The 22,395-nt window shown below is 35.7% G+C and overlaps 1 protein-coding gene and 1 pseudogene across 1 annotated transcript in view; one reads left to right on the forward strand and one right to left on the reverse strand.

Annotated features, from left to right (window-relative positions):
* Nucleotides 1–15,547, forward strand: part of ZYG11B (zyg-11 family member B, cell cycle regulator) — a 62,210-nt gene extending 46,663 nt beyond the window's left edge. Inside the window, exons 13-14 of the mRNA XM_039886383.1 lie at nucleotides 73–170; nucleotides 10,825–15,547. Coding sequence (XP_039742317.1) covers nucleotides 73–170; nucleotides 10,825–11,015 — 289 coding nt within the window. The 3' untranslated portion in view covers nucleotides 11,016–15,547. The remainder of the gene's footprint in view (nucleotides 1–72; nucleotides 171–10,824) is intronic.
* Nucleotides 15,548–18,669: 3,122 nt separating this feature from the next.
* LOC120623104 (uncharacterized) lies at nucleotides 18,670–18,788 on the reverse strand (annotated as a pseudogene).
* Nucleotides 18,789–22,395: the final 3,607 nt, after the last annotated feature.

Here is a 22,395-nt window from a genome sequence, read left to right on the forward strand (position 1 = left end):
AAAGCTCAGGAATTATTGCTTTAGAAAATGACACTAAGATAGGATGTAACTTATTTTCTTTTGAACTTTTAGGTCCTTTAATCCATTTTTCCCATTACTTGGCTGTTTCACAACACCAGGAGTCCAGCTATGGGCTGTTTGGGCCATGCAACATGTCTGCAGTAAGAATCGTATGTACCAAAAAGAAACTATGTTTTTCTTTTCCAAGAGAAATTTTCCTTACATAGGAAAGCCATTTCTGAATCGTGTATTGAATTGATTTTTAAGGACACTGACTTAAAAAAAAATACAATGTAAGAGAATCTTAGGTTATAAACTAAATTTATGCTTTCGGAATGAGCTTGGTGAAAGTAGATACTGAATGACAATGTTGAAGGAGATTTACACTGTTCTAATCTTACGGGATCTAAAGATGAGCCTACAGTGAGTTCTTTTGTTCAGCAGGTCTTAAGGAGATCTGATGTTTATGGTACCTACTTTCTTGCTTCCCTGGCTTATTTCGTGTATGTTAAATGGAATTTATGTCTCAATTTCCATGTAAAAGTTGTAATGAAAGCTGCTGATAGCTTTTAATAATTACATAATGGGTAAGAGCACACAAGAGTCTACTGGACCAAATCATGTTCTATTTACTATATATGCCATCTTGAACAAATTATTAAGCCTGGGGCCTCAGTTTCCACATTGATTAGATGGGAATAGTACTACCTTTTTCACATGTTATAATGAGCATTTTTCTATATTTTAGAAAGTTTTTGACAACATGATTTGTGATAATTACATAATCTTTATTATATGGTATATTAGTTCCTAGAGTTACTGTAACAAAGTACCACAGATGGGTGGTTTAAAACAACAGGACCATTTTGCCTCTTAGTTGTGGAGGTTAGAAGTCTAAAATTAAGGTATCAGTAGGGCCATGCTTTTTCTGATGACTCTAGGGAAGAATTCTTCCTTGCCTCTTCTAGTTCTGGTGTTCGGTGACAATTCCTTGACATTCCTTGGCTTGCAGATGCATCACTCTAGTCAGATGGCCATCTTCTCCCTATGTATCTTCACATCATCTTCTGTGTGTGTCTGTTTCTGTGTCTAAATCTCTACTTTTCATAAGAACACCAGACACATTGGATTAGGGCTTACCCTGATGACCTTATCTTAACTAATTACATCAGCAACAACCCTATTTCCAAATAAAGTCACGTTCTGAAGTATTTGGGGTTAGAACTTTAACCAATCTTTTTTGAGAGACACAATTCAACCCAAAGCATATGGCTATATGCTCATTAAATGAACTTATCAGTAATATATGTAGCCACATTCCTCTTGATAAACAGTTAAGTAGTCTACCTTTAATTTTAAAATTATACCCAAATGCTTATTTTTACACCATTATTTTGCACCATTACTTATAACAGCAAATAATTCTAAATAAACTAGAGATCGAGCAATATAGAATGTTAAATAATGTTAAAATATCCAGGTAGTGAAATATTTACATATCATTAAGAAGATATGATAGAAATTTATATAAGCAGAAATTTATACTCTGGGCCATGAGTAACTGGTACCAGACTAGCCCTTAGCCATAACGAGTAAAAAGCTGGGGGAGAAACTTGAAATTTTTTTCTAGACATTAGACAAAAGGTACCAAAGATTCTAATCCCCGATAGGAGGGAAAAAAAATAAAATGAGCTCTACAGTTTCCCTGGCTTTCTTCCTAGAGTCATTTACTAGACCCTGGCATAGGGTAAAGGAACCAAGTACAGCACAGCAATTTTATTGTACTGAGGAGACAGAAATCAGAGTTTGGCGAGACTGAGGTTTCTGGAATTTGTGGAGCAGAGTAATGCAGAGGTGCCAGCTATATCTAGAAAGAACTCTGGAAATCTCCATAAGAGTTTCTTGAGCCTTTGGCTGATTACTAAGTTGTGGATACCTAGAATGAGACTCCTTAAGTCCTGAGAAAGAACAAATACCAAGTAGCTGCTAACTGAACAACACTTGGAGCTCACACAGGGTGGAAAATATTCAGTTCCAAACAGCGGAACAAACTTAATACCCAGGGCATTCAATATAGACACCAGAAGAGATTAAACTAGCCCTAAAATAAAGCTCTCTAGGGAAACCTTAACAAAGTTTAAAAATAAGTCTTGAAATGGTCAAGCTGCTCTGCAAATAAATTATCTGTCTACCAGAGAAAAACTAAGCAATCTTTAAAAAAAGACAACAAAATCTAGACACTCAACATGTTTAGTATCTGATAAAATTGCTAGATGAAGGAAGAAGCAGGAAAATGTGACCCATAACCAGAAGAAAAATCAGACAATTGAAACAGACCCAGAAGTGATGGTGATGATGGAATTATCAGAAAAGAAGTTTAAAACATATTTTTATAGATATGGTCTAAGATTTAAAAAAAAAAAAAAAACAACTATTAAGAGGAGAAAAAAATAAAACAAAAAATAAGTAAAATAGAAGTACTAAAGCGAAAAGTTTAAATATTTCACATAAAAAATATCTGGATGAGTTTAAGAGTAGATAACACAGAGGGAGAAAAAATGTGTAGGTGATAGAGACTTTGTTCATTCCTCTTGCAATTGAATTAGAATTGGGACAGAAACAGGGTGCAAACAGAAAAGAAAGTCACCTGGGATCTAGATGAACAAGCCCTACAACTAGTCAGAGATAAGAAATCACCATGCAATGGGAGGAGGTAGGACGGGGTGAAGACATGAGGCTGCCCGGTCCTAAGCAGCTGAGTGGGATAGAGGCTGCAGCAGTGACAACTGGCAGCTGCAGATGCCTCTAAAAGGGCTGTGTCTGCGAGTGGACTTTTGCAGTGATGGAACTGCTCACTCTGAGCACCAGCGCCGGGTCAGCTGCTCAGGGTGGTGCCAGGGGCTTACAGGGGAACACTGAGTTGTTGGAGTGAGGGCTGGAGGCAAGAATCTCTCCCAGACAGAAGTGCAGCAATATCCATTGTTGCTCTTTTGAGCCCTACCTGCTCCCAGTGCGCTCCTGCAGCACTGCCATAGCTGAGAGGTGATCAAACTGCATTACAGAGGTTGCTCCGCCCAGAGGATTCCCTGAAACTTCGCCTCCCCTGACTCATGGCCCCACCCAAGCCACATCCAGGTGTGCCCTCCATGAATCAGGTGCTCCTTGCTGAGCAGCACCAAGACTCACACTGGCGGCAGCTAGCCTTGGTTTCTGGTGTGGTTTCTTGAGGCAACTATAAGGCAGCATCTGTGGATTGCTTGCTCAGTCTTAACAGGTGGCCCTGGAGGGGCACAGTTTGGGGCTAAACTTGGCCTGCAGTTGGACCCCTCTCAGGACTGTGCCACCAGACACCTGCTACACAAAGCCATGCTAATAAGACCAGGGGACTTAGGAGTTTTGCTTAGTACATAGAAACAGACAGAAAGGCAGCCAAAATGGGAAGACAAAGAAGCAGAAACCACATGAGAGAACAGAGATCCAGGAATAATGGAGTCAAGCAATCTAACAGATGCAGAGTTCAAAACACTGGTTATAAAGATGCTCAATGAACTTTTGGTTAAATCCAGTGAGAACTTCAACAGAGATAAAAGACATCAAAATGGAAATGGAAATTATAGGGAACCAGTCAGAAATGAAGAACACATTATCTGAGATGAAGAGGATATTAGATGGAATAAAGAGTGGATAAGGAAGAGAATTGAACCACTGATATAGAGGATGGGGAAGCCAAGGACACTCAATGAAAATGGCAAGAAAAAAGAAGCCAAGACTATAATAACTTAAGGAACTTATGGGACACTATTAAATATGAAAATATCCATGTCATAGGGGTACTTGAAGGAAAACAAGACTTTGAAGAACTATTTGAAGAAATAATGATGGAAAACTTCTCTTACCTGGTGAAGGAAGCTCAGTCCCGAGAAAGAGGAACCCAAAGAGGCCAACACCAAGACATGTCATAATTAAAATGGCAAAGATTAAATACAAAGAATCTTAAAAGCAGCAAGAGAAAAGCAGTTACCTACAAGGGAGCACCGATAAGGCTGGCAGCTGATTTCTCTAAAGAAACTATGCAGGACATAAGGGCTTGGCACAAAATATTAGACATGATGAAAACCCAGGATCTACAACCAAGAATACTTTATCCAGCAAAGCTATCATTTAGAGTTGAAGGACAGATAAAGAGCTTCCCAGACAAAAATAAGCTAAAGGGATTTATCAACAGTAGGCCAGTATTACAAGAAATGTTGGAGAGACTTCTTTAAGAAGAAAGAACATGTATCAAAAACATGAATAAAGAATGGTAATATCTACATTTCTATCAACAAGTACCTCAAATGGAAAAGAATTAAGTACTCTAACCAAGAGATAGAGTAGCTGAATGAATAAGAAAACAAGTCCTCTACATATGCTGCCTACAAAGAGACTCACTTCAGATTAAAAGACACACACATACTAAAAGGAGGGAGATGGAAAAAGAAACTGCTTTGATGGACTTAGAGGGTATTGTGCTGAATAAAATAGGTCAGATAGAGAAAGACAAATACTGCATGATTACACGTACATGTGGAATCTAAAGAACAAAATAATAACAAAAGCAGTCATAAACTCATAGATACAGAGTACATTTTGAGGGTTACTAGATAGTATGGGGGTTGAGGGGAAGACAAAAAAAGGCAAAGGGATTAAGAGGTACAAATAGATAGTTGCAGAATAGATGTGGAGATGTAGAGTATAGCATGGGGAAGATGGTTAATAGTGTTATAAATATGTAGGGGGAAGAAGGGTACTAGATTTAGTGGGGTGATCACTTCATGAGTTATGTGGATCTCTGATCACTAGGGTGTACAAATGAAACTGGTATATTATTGTATGCCAACTAAAAAACCTCATTGAATTGTACAATGTAAATATGAGCAACTAATTGTCTATTATAATTCAATAAAGCTGGGAAAAGAAAGAAAAAAAAGAGTAGATAACACAGAAGAAAAGCACTGTGAAATTGAATATATAGCAAAAGAAACTATCCAAACTGAAGCTTAGAAAGAAAGAAAGCTAGAGTGGGGGGAAAAGAGAAAGAGTGCCAGAATTACCCTGATAGCAATATGAGTCAAAGACATTATAAGAAAGTTACTGAACATAGATGAGGAAATTCTTAACAATTTTTTAACAAATGGAACCCAACAGTACATAAAAAGGACAATTCTTAACAATTTTTTAACAAATGGAACCCAACAGTACATAAAAAGGACAAGAGAGGTTATTCCAAGAAAGCAAGGTTGGTTTAAATATTTGAAAATCAGTGTGATTCATTGTATTACCAGACCAGGAAAGAAAGGTAATCTGACCATCTCAACAGATGCAGGAAAAGCATTTGACAAAATTTAACATACAGCCCTGATAAAGGGCATCTAAGGAAATCTTACAACTAACATCAAAATTGACAGTGAAAAATTAAATATGAATGTTTCTCCTGCTCCCAAAATCAAGAACAAGGCAAGGATGTTGAATCTCACTACTATTGAACATAGGAGATTCTATCCAGTATGATCAGGAAAGAAACAAAACGCATCAGATAGGAAAGAATAAAGTAAAACTTTTTGTTCACAGATGATATGATTATCTGTATAGAAGAATCCCATGAAATCTGCAAAAGGCAACTAGTCTAATTAGTGAGTTTAGCAAGGTTCCAGGATACAAGATCAGTATCCAAATCAGATGTATATGTGTATACTAGCAACCACCAATATAAATGGGAAAATGACATTTACAAGTACGTCAAAAACTATGAAATAGGGGTATATCTAACAAAGATGTGCAAGACCTGTACACCGAAAGAAAACAAAGCATTGCTGAGAGACATTAATTAAGACCTTCATTGTCACAGGTGGTAAGAATGGCATAGTGTAAAAACTCTCCAGTTTCTCATGACAACATGAGATTCTTTAGTGACAGACCTGCTAATCTGTGACACCAGACAGGCACTACTGGAATGGGACTTTTTCAGCACCAAGAAGACAGCAAGGTTGAAATGACAAAGGCCATTATGGACCAGGACCCCTCATGACAAACTCCTTTGAAAGCTGGCACAGTCAGACAAAGGGCTTATTAGAGCTACAGCCTATTTGGCTGTCCACCAGATTCATGCAGTACATGCATCCTCTGGTTGGCGGAGACTAGAGAGAATATTCTCAATGGTCATAAAGCCACAAGCTCTCGAGACATAGAACAAGACAACAGAGACAAAAGGAAACAATGACCATCTCTGGGAAGAAAGTGATCAGTAGAAAACAAGAATACTTATAACAAATTTTTACCAAAGTCATTATACCCAAAGAACTAGTTCACAGAAATTTTCTTCTGCCAATCTAAATTTAGAAAAAGAAAAGGACTGTCACCATTCTAGATTCCATCAAATCCTGCAGGCAGAGATCTAGACCAATGTGGTAAGAATTCTTACCTTAAGCAGTCTTTTGTCAGAGGTCTCACGATCTCTCAGTTGAAGCAGCCCCAGAATGAGTAGTGCCCAGCCAGTGAAGGTCTCTTTGTGATTGCCAGAAGTGTTGGGGAACAAAACTTTTCCTTCAACTTTCTAGGTTCTTTAACTGATCTAATGATCGGATTGATATAATACAGATTAACAAGAGAAAAATTAAATTTTATATATACAGGAACACCATAAAAGTATGCGACCCAAGAGCAAGTTGAGCATGAGGCTTATATGCCATCTTGAGCTAAGGAACGGGAAAGTGGCCTGGGGCTTCAAAGGGAGGAGGGTATTTCAAAGGATAATAAGAGTAGATGTTTGCCCTGCCATACAGATAGGTCATTCAGATAAAAAGTTATTTCTAATAATAGCTCTCTTTCTGATCCAGACCCTCTATCTAAATTCCTTTTGGTAATTGAGAGGTAAAAAATCTTTCTTGAGTCTACTGGATCTTGATTGCCTTCAGCTCAAAATAACCCACATGCCAAAGGGGTACATGGAGTGGCCCGCTTGGCTATTCTCCAGTATCATCCCTGTTTCCAGCATTTGTACTCATAGACTTGGTTCTATGACCACTGCATCAGGAAGGGGAATTTTAAAAAGTTGAAGTGATATGGGAAGAAGAAGAGAACAAAAGATATAGTTATTATATCAGTATCCTCCCTTGACAAGAATTACACACTCATACCAGCATCCTTTCCCAGTCCCTTTTCCCCAGATCCACCAGAAAAACAATATTTAGCAGGGACATTCTTTTAGCCCCACTCATATTGTGTGTGAGCATATACTCATGAAAGCATGTAAGCTATCCCTTTTGGCCTATCTCTCCACTCCCCATTTTAGACAACCAGTGTTTTTCCTTTTTAAAAAAAAATTTTTTTAATTAGTTTCAAGTATATAGTACATTAATTAGACATCTACATAATTCGTAAAATGGTTCCCCCTCCGCAATTGCTCCCTCCCTTCCCTGATTCTCCACCTAGCCAACATATCCATTCTAATTGCATTCCCTATGCCATGCTCCCCACCCCCATGTCCATCCATCAGCTACTAATTTGTACTTCTTTAGCCCTTCACTCCATTCTCCCAGCCCCCTCAATTCCCCTCCCCTCTGTCCACCAAATTGTCCACTATATTTGTGAGTCTGTTTTGATTAGTTTGTTCTTTTTATTCACAACTTTGATTTGGTTGCCAGAGGGATGAACAGAGCCTCTATCATCTACATCATTTTGGTTCTTCTCTCCAGATAACCACTGCTTTAATTGCCATTTCCAATTCTCTGTCAAACTGTTAACTCTGAGAAGGATATCTCTCTGCCTGTTGCTGGACATTGCAAGGGGGATAAAGTTTTCCTTGACTCTGGCAATTTGTGCCTCAGAGGGTATAAGAGGAATATTTCTAGATTCAGTCTATTTCTGTATTGCTGCAAATACCCCCATATCCTACTCATTTCATGGATCCAGGTGGTTCACCTCAAGTGAGTACACAGGTCTGAAAATTAAACTAACTAAGACAGCTTTATAGGAGAAAAGCTTACAAATTTCATTGAATTTTTTTATGTTCATGGGAACATTGTGAAGACAAGAGAATGAAGACCCGAAGAAGTGACGCTTTTATACTTTTTAGATAAAGAAACAATAAATTTTTGACAAATTGATAAGACAAAGGTGTTTAAGTTGGGGGTGGTAAATGGTGAAGAACACAAGAAAAAATTGCTGACTTGGACTTGATCAAACTTAAGGACTTCTGCTGTTTGAAAGACACTCTAAAGAGAATGAACAATTCACAGAGTGGGTCAAAATATTTGCAAATCACATGTCTGATAAAGCTCTTGTATTGAAAATATATAAAGAACTCTGAAAGTTTAATAATAAGAAAACAAGTAAAAAAAATGGACAAAAGAGTTGAACAGATCTTTCATAGATGGTAAATAAGCACATGAAAAGATGTTCAATATTATTAGAATAGACATGTAGATCAGTGCATTAGAGTTGGCAGTCCAGAAATAAATCCACACATCTATGGTCAATTGGTTTTTGGCAGAGTGCCAAGACAATTCAGTAGAGGAAAGAATATGTTTTTCAGCAAATGGTGCTGGGAATACCGAGTAGGCACATATAGAAGAAGGAACTTGAGCCCTTACCTCATACCATATATAAAAATTAACTCACAATTGGCTATAGGCCTAAATGTAAAAGCTACATTTCTATATACATAAGCACATAAAACTTTTAGATAAACGCATAGGTATAAATCTTTATGATCTTGGCTTAAGCAATGGTTTCTCAGGACAACAAAAGTATAAGTGACAAAAGAAAAACTAGTTTACTTGTATTTAATTTAAAATTTTTAAATTTTTGTGTTTCAAAGGACACCATCAAAGAAGTGAAAAAACTCACAAAATGGTTGAAAATATTTGAAAATTATCTGATGCAAGACTTGTTTTCAGAATATGTAAAGAGCTCTTACAATTCAATAATAAAAGGAAAAATAACCCTGTTTAAAATGGACAAAGGAAAGGTGCAGGGAGGTAGATAAAGGTAAAGGGGGTCAAATATATGGTAACAGAAGGAAATTTAACTTTGGGTGGTGCACACACAATGCAATATACATAAGACATTATCGAATTATACACTTGAAACCTATGTAATTTTATTAATAAATGTCACCCCAGTACAATTAATAAAAAATTGGAACTCATATAGATTCCTTAAAAAATAAAACAATAAAATGGACAAAGGATCTGAATAGACATTCCCCAAAGGAAATATACAAATGGCCGATAAACACATGAAGAGAAACTCAACATCATCAGTCATTAGAGAAATATAAATTAAAACCACAATAAGATACCACTTAACACCTACTAGAAAGGCCGCCTATAGTCAAAAAGATGGACCATATCAAGTGTCGGTGAGGATGCAAAACAATTTCACATTCATTGCCAATGGGATGGAAAAATTATATAACCACCTTAGAAAACAATTTGGTGATTTCTTACAGCATTTGCTCAAAATTCTTCGTATCTCCTCAAGATCAATAAAATGAAAAGTCCACCAAAAACCTTACACAAGAATGATTATAGCATTTTTATTCAATATAAAGAAATACTGGGGGAAAAACCAATTCAACAAATGTCCATCAGTACAGTAAAATTAAAAATATGCGGCATATTCAATACAATGGAATACTTCCCTGCTTAAAACAAGAAACAAAAAACTACATATGCATAACAACATGGATGCATCTCAAAAACATCATGCTGAACAGAAGTACACACAAAAGAATACATACTGTATGCTTTCATTTACATGAAGTTCTAGACCAGACAAAAGTAGTCTTTTTCATAGAAATTAGAACAGTAGTTGAATGGGATGAGGAATGCAGGGGAGACTGACTGCAAAGAGGAACAGTGAAACTTTTTTAGTTGAAAATTTTCTATATCCTGGTTGTGGTGGTGGTTACACAAGTATATATATTTGGCAAAACTCATCAAAAAATAGATGGAATTTGATTTTATTTTATTATGTGTAAATTATACTTTGATAAATATGACTAAAGTTAAAAAATCTTTAAAGGTCATGTGTACAAAAAATAAACATTTTTAAAAAGAAAAGGCCAAAAATATGTAGAAATAAAGAAAATTACATGTACAGTATGAGTTCCATTAAATTTTTTTTAAAAATAGGAAATGCATAAAAGTTTAACAGCACTTATCTTACTTATGATTTGGGGCTAAATAAATTTTCTTTTCCAGACAGTGTCTTAAGGTTATGATTAAAAAGAAAATATATATATAAATAGTATGCATATTATTTATGTGTGGGGCCTTACAGTGTAGACATAACATCATTACAGAGATATTTATCAAGCTGTAGCATGTTAGTGGTCAATAACAAAACACCTAAAATTTAAGTGAAAAAATAACTTTTTGTGGAATAATTTTTTAATGCCTTTTAAAATTTTTTAATTTTATTATTAGTTTCAAGTATATAGTACATGTTTAGACATTTATATAGTTTATAAAATGATCCCCTTAATTGTTCTTTCTCTCCTCCCACTCTGCACCCAGCCATTACAATAATGCTAACTCCATTTCCTATGCATCCTCATCCCTGTGACCATCTATCAACTACTGATTTGTACTTCTTTAACCCTTCACTCCTTTCTCCTACCCCCCAATTCACCTTCCCTCTGGCTATCACCAGATTGTCCTCTATATTGTGGACAATCTGATGGTGAGTCTGTTTTTGATTAGTTTGTTCTTTTTGTTTCTTAGATTTATGGAATAATTATTAAGTATTTTAAGAAATGCTCTTTCTCTTGTTTTATTTCAGCCTCAAGGTATTGCAGCATGCTGATTGAGGAAGGAGGGTTGCAGCATTTATACAACATCAAAGAACATGAACAGACTGATCCCTATGTCCAACAGATTGCTGTGGCCATTCTGGACAGCTTAGAAAAACACATTGTACGCCACGGGAGACCACCTCCCTGTAAAAAGCAGTCCCAGTCCAGACTAAATTGATAGCCATAGGTAATTGGATAATAGAATCACAGGAATCCTTTTTTGTGATAGGTTAATTTTGAATATTTTACCTTCTGTGACGTTTTGGGGTTTCAATGACAAGAGTCATAGATTAGTTTGAGATTGACAACATATAGTACTGCCCATGTGAACAGTCTCTAATTTGTCTTGTGATTTTTAACTTATGAGGCAAGAAGGATCTCTTCCTTCATCATTGTCTTTTAGGAAATTTTCCACATCTTTCAGTGTTTAAACTTACCTATGCTTGAAATTCTACAGTTTTATGATAAAGTTTGCACGAACCCTTAGGCCAGACTTTTCTGATCCTAAAGACCCTTCCAGTCAGTTTGCAGCTTCAGATAAGCTGTTAACTTGATTTCTGGCACTGCTTCAGTTGTAAATTTTATACTGCTTCTGTATAAAATGCCTTCATTCTCTGTCTGTGTACCTTTTATATGATGTCCTTCTTAATGTAAAAGAATGGAAATCTGAATCTTCTCCTTGCAAAAGCTACTCACTGGCTGAAGCCTGGGTGGCTGGCAGAAAAATATATTAAAAAGAAAAGCTATTAAGGGAGAATAGGATTTAGAAACTGGTAAAAGGTCTGCTCTTATGGTATAGTTTTTAAATTGGGGCAGCTATCCTTCTGGAGCCCACCGCTCCTGAGGCAGTGAGCAGTAATTTGTTTTTCATGTTTATTCCTGGAAGCATGAGCTGCTGCTTCCAATATAGACTGCTGGTTATTCTCTAGAAATATTTCCCCAAGCATCACAGTGTAAAATAATACAGCATTCTGTGTTAAAGATTAACTGTCTAAATCTGTATATGTCACATTGTTGTGAAAATGTGAATTTTTAAAATGTCTCTTGTTAAAATCAACCATTCTTTTCCCTCTATTTCAAAGTCATTTTGTTCAGTGGAATAGAGATTACACATGGTGTTACCTGCTCAGTTAAAATACAATTAACAACAGTAAATTTTGCCATTAGAAGTTAAATTTTCTTTTGTTTAAAAATACATGTATCTTAAGGTTTTCATGTTAGAGAAAGATGTCCATATTTTATTGCCAAAAATGAAAAAGAATTAGACTATTGTTAAATGTAGTGATTCTAGTTGCAGTGCATAAAAGGAAATATTTGGGGGATTACTTTTTAGACAAGTGTCTTTCATTTAAGATACTATTACAGTATAATAAAAAATCAGTTATCATTATATCAGTAATGAAAGTTGGGAAGCAGCAAGTCAGCAAGAAACTTAATTCCCATTTAAAATTTTAGTTTTTGAATAAGGTTATTCACAATTTCAGATTACTGCATTATTTTCATAGATGGCCAAAATGTTTCAATAGAGATTTTAAATGGTATGTTTAAATTACAGTGATTATTCAGAAGCATTTTATTTAGAAAGGAGCTGGTTTACTAGTATGCCGATAACATTTTTGACATATACATTTCATACCACTATACAGTAATCATACTTGAATTGTTTGGTTTTCCTCCACAGGATGAAAACTTAAAAAAAAATAGATATTTAGAACCATTAAAAACCAATTAAATTGTGGGTTAATTCTCACTTTATTGTTTAATAAATTTTTATAAGTACAGGATAAATTTTCACAGATTAAATCTATCTCAGAGGAAATGAAAATTTTTTTTTAAATTTTTCCCTTTTTTTCTGAATTTTAATGTGTAGGCAAAACGTGAAAAATAGGATAGCCTACAGTAACTTGAAAGTTGCTACTAGCTATATTGACCATTTCCAGGTCTCTTAGCTTGTATAATTAAGGGAAAGCCTATTTGAGAAGTTTGGCTTCAAGTTTCTTTTATATTCTGTTCAACACAAAAGTGCGTGTTCCTTATAGGCTAATCCTAGATTTTTGTCTTTACAAATTGTTTTCAGAAATGGCTAAAAATGTATAGAAAACAATAAATCTTTTCATCAGTCAGAATAACTTGTTGATAGATTAAGACTCAAAAATATTTAAATTTTCTACTTTGAACACTGGTTGGCCAGATACCTCCGAGTCTTAAAAGCAAAATAAATTAATCACGTCCCAAATATATAAAAATTGTAGTGCCTTAATGGTTAGGACGGTTCTTAAAATTGTGTATCTAATTAAGGCACAGGATTGTTTCTAAGGTCTTGAATCTGGCTAAAACATATTTAGCCAGATGTATATATTGAAATTATAAGGCGTAACTGGCCTGTTTCTACAGTTAGAATCTTTTAGGCCTCCACTTTGCATTTGTATAATAGAATGTAACAGTACTTGGTGCCTTCAAAGGTTACCTCTTCAGTGGCTTAGAGGTATTGTTTTAAGCACAATTTAGACAGGTCGAACCACTCACTGCTCAAATCATAGGTGCGCCCAGATATTGTAAAATATCACTGTAACAATCAACAGCAAGGTTTAAATCTACTAAAGGAAATGGAATTAGACTTTTTAGAGTATAATGATGCCTGTTGGTATCATTGAGTAAAACAGGAACAACCTGAAATTAAAGCAAAAATAATTAAGCCATCTCATCCTTTCCATCAAGTAAGTTTGGCTGTGGTCTTTGGACTCTAAAAAATCATTTTTTTTTTTTTTTGCAGCTGAAACAAATCAAGTAGTAATAAGGGTTTCGTTTACCCTCTAGCCAAGGACTCAGTGGCTACTGATCTTACTTGAGGATTTTTAAAATCATATCTGACCCACAAATCCAGAAATTGACCTTAAATATTGCTGCTCCTCATTTCTGGACAGAAATACTGTTTAGTGGCACCTGTCAACTAAAGTGAATTACCCAAAGTGGAAGTGAGTCACCATAAGGGTGCTATGGGAATTTAATTTTATGATCTCTTTTGAGTGCAAACATCCAAAGAATCAGGGATTCAAGCTTAAAAAACATCAGTCCTATGTATCCAGTTTAGGAAGTTGCTTTTACTACTAATGGGATCTTTTGAGTTAGCCCTTTTTCTCTACAGTCACTTTCATTTGGCTATATTTTAATTATGCCATGAGTCAAGATAGCATTGGGCCATCTTCTAGCACTTTGGAGCACATTTTAATGAAAACGTTTTATGTGCTAAATTAGGGTAGATTAGATTAATGAACCATGGTTTGGGCTTTATGTTTCAAAATGCATGACACCCCTCCCCAAGTTTGAAAAGAGGTCTTGAGTAGCAAGGAGAACAAACTTAAACTGGTTTGTATATGTTGAAACCCAGCCCTCTACTGCCCTCTAATGATATGTTTACATTCTTTGGTTATTGTGCAACATTTATCTTGGGATAAACAGTATTATTAAACTGAAGGTGTAAGTTAAAGGCACTATCAGACTGTCAGCTGATGTGGGCAGTTTTATCTGTATGTTACTTATTTGGGGACTTTATGGATAGAGCCTCAGAGTAGTGTTCTAAGACGGCTTACAGAGAGGTTTGCAAACTTACGGTTTCCCTCTCAGTCCATTGTAGCAGTTTCAAATGATTGTGTGAATATGTTGAATGTTTAATCTTTATCATTTGCTTTGTATTGACACATTTTTAATTTTTAGCATTAACTCATAAACTGTTTGTTTTAGTAATAATGCAAATCCAGCCTTTATTCAGTGATGACAGTAGCAGTATGATAGGAAAATTTGTTGAATGTGATTTAAATGAGTAATTGCTTTATATTTTTTAGTATTTCATAGACTTTGCATGACATGGTACACTCCTAATTATACATTCTTTGGTTTCCAAATCTTAACCTAACATTCTGTGTTAACTGATTGGTAGCTTAAGAAAGAGCTTTCTCTGCCCGTTTCTTCCCTCCCCCCAATTTTTTTGGGTAAATTATGGAAAATCAGTGTTGTTTCTCATTTCTTTAGATAAAGCAGAGTTCTTTTGGACAGCACAACCTAACTTCGTAGCTAGACAGAATGACTATTAAGAATATTTAGAAAATTTATCCAAATTTATCAAAATTATTTTATGGGAAATTATAAATCTAGTTCATTAATAGTATCTGCTCAATTTTGGACTTACTTTTGGGGAAACTTCAAATTGGATTCTTTAACCTTATTTTAATCAATAGAAGCAAGAAGCCTTGCTTAGTTAATGGAAGCTGAGACACTTTCATAAAAGCAGGAAATTCTTAAGAACATTTTTTTCCCTTTAAAAATGGGAGGATGTTATATCAAGATTTTTACTCTCAGATAATCTGCAGGAATAAAATTTAAAAATCTCTACTTTTGTAGAATTCCCACTGTCAAATTCTCATTGACTTGTGAGTGTGAGAAAAGCTATCTTTTGTTTAAATTCTGATGGATGCATTTAACTCCTTTCAAAGGATATGAAAAATTCATTGGAAATTATAATGTGTATACATTTCAAAGGCTCTCAGTTATCTGAACTGAAGGCATTGTTCTCACTTCAGCCAGATGAATGGCAGTGTTCTGTACATGAATCATGCTATCTTTTAAATCAGGACATCACTTAGGTATTAATATTGTATGTACAGATTTTTGTTTTGGGAATTTTTTTTGCCTAAATAAATGTTATAAATTTTATGTAAAGTGTGTCTTGTCTACTTTGATTCTAGACATTTGCTTTAAAATTTAATACTAATACAAGATTCAGATTAGTTATCCTCTTGTAACAATTGTTTTCTGAAAAAGGCCAATGGTTTTTTTACTGCAAAAGTTTTCGAGTACTGGAACTCCATTTACTCATTTCATTAAATACCTGTGTTAGGTTATATTTAAGTGTTGAACTTATATCATTTACAAATTCTTCAGAGAACTTATAGTTTTGTGAAGAAGAAGAAATATTAAATCAACAGATAAATAAGTATTATTGAAGATTATATTACGACCAGTTCACAGTGTTTGTTATAGGGGCACAGAGACCACACCTAATCTAAATTGTGTACCCATTAGACAGTCCAAGAAGACTTCCTAGAGAATATCATATCTGGGTTGACATTTATTCACACAACTATTGAGATAATTAATATAGTGTATATTGTTTAAGTGCATTTAGTTGGGGAGATTATCGAAAAACTATAATATAAGGACCTTATGGCCCAGAAGAATCCTTAGTGATTTTAGTTTAAGAAACCTCATTTTATAGTTGAAGAAACTAAGCCTTAGGTAAAATGAGCTTGCCCAAGTCACACAGACTACAATTCTTATTCCCCAAATTCCAATCCAATGGGTCTCTTTGCCACCCCTCCCCTCTCCCCGCCGCACCCGCCCCGCCACACACACTATATTGTTGCATAATTACATGAGATTTCTCAGATTTAGGCAGTGCAGTTGGCCCTCTGCATCTGAGGTTCTGCATCAGAGGATTCAACCAACTGGGTGGAAAATATTCAGAAAAAAAGTTCATTATCGCTGACTATATAGTTAGGCCTGTGATGGTTTTGTCTGTACTGAATATATACACTTATTTCGCTTGTCATTCCCTAAACAATACAGTATGACAACTATTTACATAGCATTTACATTGTATTAGGTATAAGTAATTTAGAGATGACTTAAAGTATAGGAGAGGATGTACATAGGTTATATGCAAATACTATGCCATTTTTTTTTAAAGGACTTGAGCATTCATGGATTTTGGTGTCTGTAGGGGTGGATGAGGGTCCTGGAACCAATCCCCACAGATATCTAGGGACAACTGTATGTGATTAAGCATCAAATGAATCGTACAGAAAAGAATGCACCAAAAGAATGCACCAAACAGTCAGAAATTAACTGTTCTTTGAGGATGGTATTATTGGGCGGAATTAGTGTTTAGATGCTATAGCATTGTTAATAAATGGCCACTACAAATACTACTGCTTCACCAATAACATAAACATGAGATTTGATGTATTAGAGTGACAGGGTTTTTAAAAGTTTTATAATTTTTATTATAATTATTAGCTTTTCTTAATTTTTATTGTCTGTCCAATAATTCAATAGTAACATGATATTACTATGGGCCATACATACTGAGGAAGACAAATACCTTTGGCTAATATTTACACATGTTGAGCTGTGTTGTGTATAGCACACACTTCAAAAATTAAAAATTAAAAGCCTTCCTCCATTATTCCCCTTTCCCAACTTCTCCCACCCTTTCTGGTGTTTTTATTATGTAGATTTTATTATGTAGAGTCGCTCTTGGGTCATTTCTTCCTTTCCTTATTACCTTTCCGTCTCCTATTCCCCATTCTTATTCTGCATCATAAGAGTCCAATGAACTGGTCTCACTAACTGCGGTAACTCCTCAAACTGAGAGGGAGATGGCAATGGCAGAAACCATGAACACTCATATTAGTCATTTTCGTCTCTCATAATTTAAGATTCTAATGCAGTCTCAGAATTCAGCCTTTACACAGTCTCCAGCCCATGAAAGAGTCAGTCATAGGGTGGGAGTACCCAAACTGAGCTCTCAGCTTCCAGAAGTCAGCCTCTGGAGCAGTTCTGGGGAAATGTCACCAGTGGCCAAAAGTTGCAGATGAATAACGTATTTCCATGCATTGAATAAGGCAGCTGTTTAAATTGTCTTGCAATGACTTAATCAAGGGCCATCTCTAATGAATATCTCTCCTAGACTGGGATGTGAATACAAGAGCTAAGAACAACAAAAAAAATCTTAGCTGTCCTGTCACTTTATATAAATAAACATAAAAGGAAACGTTTTCACAGAGAACAATTTGATGATTTTCATCTGGGATGGGAGAGGGGGGTGGGGGGTTGGAGGAATGAGTGAAAAAGATGAAGAGATTAAGAAGCACAAATGCCCAGTTATAAAGTCACAAGAATGCAAGTACAGCATAGGGAATATAGTTATTATATTGTAATAACTATGTACGGTGTCAGATGGGTACTAGATTTATTGGGGTATCACTTTGTTAGTTATATAAATGTATACTCACTGTGTTGTAAACCTGAAACTAATATAATATTGTCAACTGTAATAGAAAAAAATCTTTAGAGGAACCACTTTCAATCACATACTTAGAATGTGATTGTCATATTTGAACATGAAGACTGAGTTACCAAACACATTTTCTACCTAATTCTTTGTCTCATCAATTCAAAACTGCAAATACAATGAATAATGAACCAAGTATTGTGTTCAATCTAACCATCCAACATCTTGTAAAGGAAGAAATTATCTCCTATTTTACAGATAAGGGGAAGCCTCATGAGGTCAAATGACTTGCCTCAAATCACAGTAAGTAGAACTTGTAGATTAAATCTAGATGCTATTTAACACCAGCGTCCCCACTATTTGTAGAACTCTTGCTGCTTTGAACAATTCTCAGTAGGGATGTCTTTGAATGTGGAAACAATTATAATCAAAAGTCCTCTGAAACTGGTTCATGAAATAAATCACATTATTGTTTGTGGATACCAGCAATGGATTTAAAGACTCTTTGCCTTTAAAGACCTATGGGAACAGAGCAAGTATTTGGGGTTGCTAAAAACCAAAATTCAATGGAGTAAATTTATGAAGTAATTTGTGAATTGGGCAGCATCCTACCTAGCACTTCAAAGCGAGCTCCAAAGAGGTTGCACAAAATGGAGTTTTTTGGTATTTATTTATTTATTTATTTAGGCTAGGCAACCCTTGGTTGACCTCACAGATTGCAAGGACCTTGTCAGCTTACAATCTCTTATTTATTTATTTTTTAAGCCTACAGCACCTGGTCTTCCTAGGTGGTCTCCCAACCAAGTACTAACCAGGCCTGACCCTGCTTAGCTTCCTAGATCAGACAGGTTTAGGCTTGTTCAGGGTGGCATGGCTGTAGACCAAAAGGAAGTTTTTATAGGAAGAAGGGTGAGGTAAGAGAGCTATTGAAAAAAAAAAAAGATTGTATTTAGACCAGGACATCTTTTGGGGAGAGAGAATGGAAAGGATTTTTATTATGCAGATTGCCTCTTTCTATTGGGAGTGAGGGGCAGGAAATGGAGAGGGCCTGTGTGACAGATTACCTCAGTAGTGCTGACCAGAAAATTCTAGACTGGTTGATTAAGATTATGTTTCTGTGAGAGGTTGAAACAGCTATTAGGTTAGGTATTAAATCCAAGTTTGGTATCCTGGGCTTTTGCACAAATGATCATGTGCCTATGGTTTTCTCTTCAACAGGGTCAATCAGCACTATGGGCCAAGTATGATTGCACGGGATCTGCAATTTCAAATACCACTACTTGTTTAGTAGATTCCAATGGTTGACTTGGAGTTTCAATGTAGCCAGAAAGTATATCAAGGCAAGCACTATACCAAGCCTTATTTACATATATTTTCTCAGCTAAGCTTTGCAACAACCTTGAAAAAAAGATAATTATTCCACTTTATGGATAAGGAAATTGTGAGTTATTAAATAACATTGCCATGGTCACAAGCTATTAGGTGTCAAGGTCACGCAGAAGACTCTGATCTGTCAGCCTCTGAAATCTATGCTGTTAACCACTGTGCTATAAAGGGGAAAAATTCAATTTAACCATAAAGGCCATTCCCGTGCACCTTTTTGGCCTGTCTCAAAGTACTGAGCCCATTGACAGCTTTCCAAGTTAACAATTTTTAAACCTCATTGGCTCTACAATAAAACATGATTTTATATATTTGGAGAGAAAATTTCACCCCTAAAATATGAGGCTAAAGAGATTAACAACCCACTAAACTGGTAAAGAGATTATTTCTATGTGAAAACATCAGAGCTACAGAAGTTACAGAAAGAAATCTTATCTGACATCCTTTATCTGATTAGAACAGATCTTTATGAGAGTCAACTGCCACAAACCCCACCTACTTCCAAGGAGGTCTCCAGTCAGAGTGGTGCTGACCTTGGGCACAAGGACATTCCAAAATAATAGTATAAACAACACTCATCAGAACCTTCCATCCTTTGAAGCTCTAAACCATCCCCCCTGCCTTATTAAACCAATATATAAACCTTTACCCCTAGCTGTTCTGGGAGCTATTCTCTCTATAATTTGCACCTAAATTGGTAGAGGAGTTTTTCCTCCCAATAGGACTCATAGTAAGTTCATTTTAAAAAAATTATTAACACCAATATATAGGAAGACATCACGTGAGAATAAAGGACAGTCCTTTAAATGGATGAATTTAGTTTTATATCTATTACTTGTCCCTATTTTGCTCATTTCTGCCTTCTTGTAATAAGGACAGCAAGAGTCTATGGATCCTATATCTGAAACTAATATAAAATAAGTCAACTCTAACTGAAAAAAAAAATCTATGTATCAGCTTAGGGAACCATTTCTCTAGATAATTTGGTTCCCCAGGAGCAGTTTCTTTTTCTTCAAGCTCACTACTTCAGTGTGTTACTTTTACTCATAATCTTCCAGGGAGACCTCACCCCCAGGCTGACTCTTTTCAGTTTAGGGCTGCTAACACTTCATACTCCTCTGAGGTTCCTGTTCCTTTTTTTATTTCCTAGGCAGACCCTTTCCACAATAAAGGTTTTACTGCTGATCACTACAATGGGAGAAATAATTCAGAGCTAACATATAACTAAGCCACAAATCTTAATAGCCAGTCTTTGTGTTTTTTCATGTCCAGAAAGAAAGACTTGCTGAAAGTCGCAGGGCATTACATGACCTTTTCCCTTAGAAAGCATCCTATCTACTTGAGAAGACAAAAATAACGCATCAGGTGTTAGACAATCTCTTCGTTTTTGAAATTCTGCTGGTTTGGTATTATATATCTCATTTTCTAGAAGAGGAGATTGAAGCTCATAGGTTGAATAACTGCCTGAAGGAGAGGTGGAGATGAAATTTGAATTCAGGCTTTTTTGACATCAAAACTCATGATCATTCCCTTAAATTTCATGGCAACAAAGCTTAAAATGTTTTACAAAGTTCTTAAAGTACTCTGACCATGATTTAAAGAGATCTTGACAATGGTTTTCCAATTTCATTTCAGAAGTTAAATTTCTTTAAACTTCTCAATTTATCTGTATCTGCACTAACCTTACCCAACCTGTTCTTTAGAATTGGCCGGAAGAGGCGGGGATATGTCTGTGAAGGCTTTCTAGAGGAAGTGAGATCTAAGTGAGATCTGAAGGATTCATAGCAATTTATTAGCAGGAGGCGGAGTGGACAACAATGAATGTGCAAAAGTACCTTTCTAGAACTGAAACAATTTCAGTACATAATGGCCAAAGAAAAGGTTATAATGAGAATGTTGATGATTTAAACTAGAGAGGTAACCAGGAGTCAGATCATGAAGGCCCATTTAAAACCATCCTAAAAGGTTTATATTTCCTTTTGAGGACAATGGGGGACCATGGAATTGTTTTAAACTGGGGAGAAAGGTGATCAGATTTGTGTTTTAAGTAGAGTACTCACTAAATAAGTAAAAGATTGGAAGGGATAAGTCTTGTAACAGATCAATTAAGAGCATGAACTAATTGACTAAAGAAACGGTTTGTTAAATTGAAGTGAAAAACTGAAGAATAAGTGGGTGATAGGTATAGAGGATATTAGGGAAGGAAGGGGTAGAGGAACAGGTTATCTCAAAACTTGCCTTTCCCTAAATGGATGCAACCTTGTCTCTAATTTTGGAGAGAAAATTCTGAAGGGCTTGGGTCTGGGTAACCGTGGTAGAAGAAGTAAGACATAGTCTCTAGATATATTTTGAAGATCCAACGTGATTTTCCAACAGATAGGATATGGGATGTAAGAATAAAAGAGGAGTTAAAAATGATCCCAATGTTTTTGTCATAAGCAACAGAAAGGAAAGAGTTGCCATATACCGAAACGGGAAAGACTGGCAGGAGGAGCAGGCTGAGGGGAGGATGTTGGGAATTTATTTTTGGATATCTTAAGGCTGTTCAGATAACTAGATGAATATGTTGAATAGACAGCTAGATATATGAATTTGAAGTTTAAAAATCAGGCTAGACATGGAAAACAGGCTAGACATGTAAAATCTATATACATGAGCATATAGATTGCTTTTAAAGTTATGAAACTAGATAAAATCACCACAAGTAATAGAGAATGGATAGAAAAGATGTATACAAGTACTGAGTCCTGGGGTACACAAAAATTTAGAAATTCTGGTGATGAGGAATCGAGGGGATGAGAAGGTACCGCCAGTGAGGTAAGAGGAGAAGAGGACGAAAGAAAAGGGATAGGGGAAAGGGGTTGGGGGGAATGTATCCTGGAAACTGAATGAAGAAAGTTATTTTCGAGAAGTAATCACCTGGGTCAAATGCTGCTGAACAGTCAAATAGATGAGGAATGAAAAATGACCACTGAATTTAGCAACTTAGAACTTGACAAGAATGGGTTAGTGGAGTGCCACAGGTGAAAGAAAATAATAGGAGAAAAATTGGAGACAGCAAGTACAGACCACATTTTGGAGAAGTTCTGTTGTAAAAGGTAGAAGA

The sequence above is a fragment of the Pteropus medius genome, unplaced genomic scaffold (genome assembly GCF_902729225.1).
Source record: "Pteropus medius unplaced genomic scaffold, Ma_sr-lr_union100, whole genome shotgun sequence".
Taxonomy (NCBI): Eukaryota; Metazoa; Chordata; class Mammalia; order Chiroptera; family Pteropodidae; genus Pteropus; species Pteropus medius.